The sequence below is a fragment of the Corvus kubaryi genome, unplaced genomic scaffold (assembly GCF_017639235.1).
Source record: "Corvus kubaryi isolate FWS band 111438036 unplaced genomic scaffold, C.kubaryi_AGA036_p1.0 37005, whole genome shotgun sequence".
NCBI lineage: Eukaryota > Metazoa > Chordata > Aves > Passeriformes > Corvidae > Corvus > Corvus kubaryi.
In genome coordinates, this window is record NW_024581008.1 from 79094 (window position 1) to 80314 (window position 1221).

At 61.2% G+C, this 1221-nt stretch overlaps 1 protein-coding gene across 1 annotated transcript in view; it reads left to right on the forward strand.

Annotated features, from left to right (window-relative positions):
- Positions 1-1221, forward strand: part of KIRREL1 (kirre like nephrin family adhesion molecule 1) — a 37699-nt gene that overhangs the window by 30471 nt on the left and 6007 nt on the right. Inside the window, exon 2 of the mRNA XM_042020561.1 lies at positions 566-698. Within this exon, the coding sequence (XP_041876495.1) occupies positions 566-698 (133 nt within the window). The remainder of the gene's footprint in view (positions 1-565; positions 699-1221) is intronic.

Genomic DNA, 1221 nt, shown 5'->3' on the forward strand with positions numbered 1-1221 from the left:
GTCTCGGGTGGGAGCGGTTTCCGTGGATGGGATTTGCTGGAGGGAGGAGGAGGAGGAGGAGGCAGGGCCGGCACTCGGTGGCCAACACCGACCTCCGGTGGCTGCTGCGGGAAGGGGCGGCCACCAGCGCCACGCGGGAGGGGACAGGGGGGTGACAACGCCGGGGAAGGGATTTAGGGACCCCACAAGGAGAGGGATGGGGGATGACCACACTGGGATGGGATTTAGGGTCCCCACAAGGACAGGGAGGGGGGATGACCACACTGGGATGGGATTTAGGGACCCCACAAGGACAGAGACAGGGGATGACCACACTGGGATGGGATTTAGGGACCCCACAAGGACAGAGAGGGGGGATGACCACACTGGGATGGGATTTAGGGACCCCACAAGGACAGGGATGGGGGATGACCACACTGGGATGGGATTTAGGGACCCCACAAGGACAGGGATGGGGGATGACCACACTGGGATGGGATTTAGGGTCCCCACAAGGACAGGGACGGGGGATGCCCCACCCCAGAGCTTTGGGGACCCCTCCGTGTCCCCCCCGTGCCACTCTGAGCCCCCCGTGCCGGCGCCGTCCCCACAGATCCCCCGACGGTCACCTTGTCCATCCAGCCCCAGACGGTGCAGGAGGGTGAGAGGGTCGTGTTCACCTGTATGGCCACGGCCAACCCCGAGATCAAAGGCTACAGGTGAGGCCCGAACCCGCTGGGAACGGGATCGGCATCGGGATATCGAGATTGGGGTCAAACGGTGCCACTGAACGTCCCCAGTGTGGCTCTGTGTCCCCTCCCCTCAACCCCCTGCAAACCACAACTGGGTTGGGATTGGGATTCAGTTTGGGATTGGGATTGGGGTCAAATATGGCCCCTGATTGTCCCCACTGTGGCTCTGTGCCCCCTCCCCTCCCCAAAACCCCCCAGAAACAGCGGTTGGGTTTGGGATTGGGTTTGGGATTGGGTTTGGGATTGGGTTCGGGGACTAACGGTGCCCCTAAACGTCCCCACCGTGCCTCTGCGCCCTTCCGCACACCGCCCTGGAAACGGCGATCGGGATTGGGATCGGGATTGGGATCAGGATTGGGAATTGGGATTGGGAATTGGAATTGGGATTGGGATTGGGATTGGGATCAAGATTGGGATTGGGAATTGGAATTGGAATTGGGATTGGGATTGGGATTGGGATCGGGATTGGGATTGGGAATTGGAATTGGGA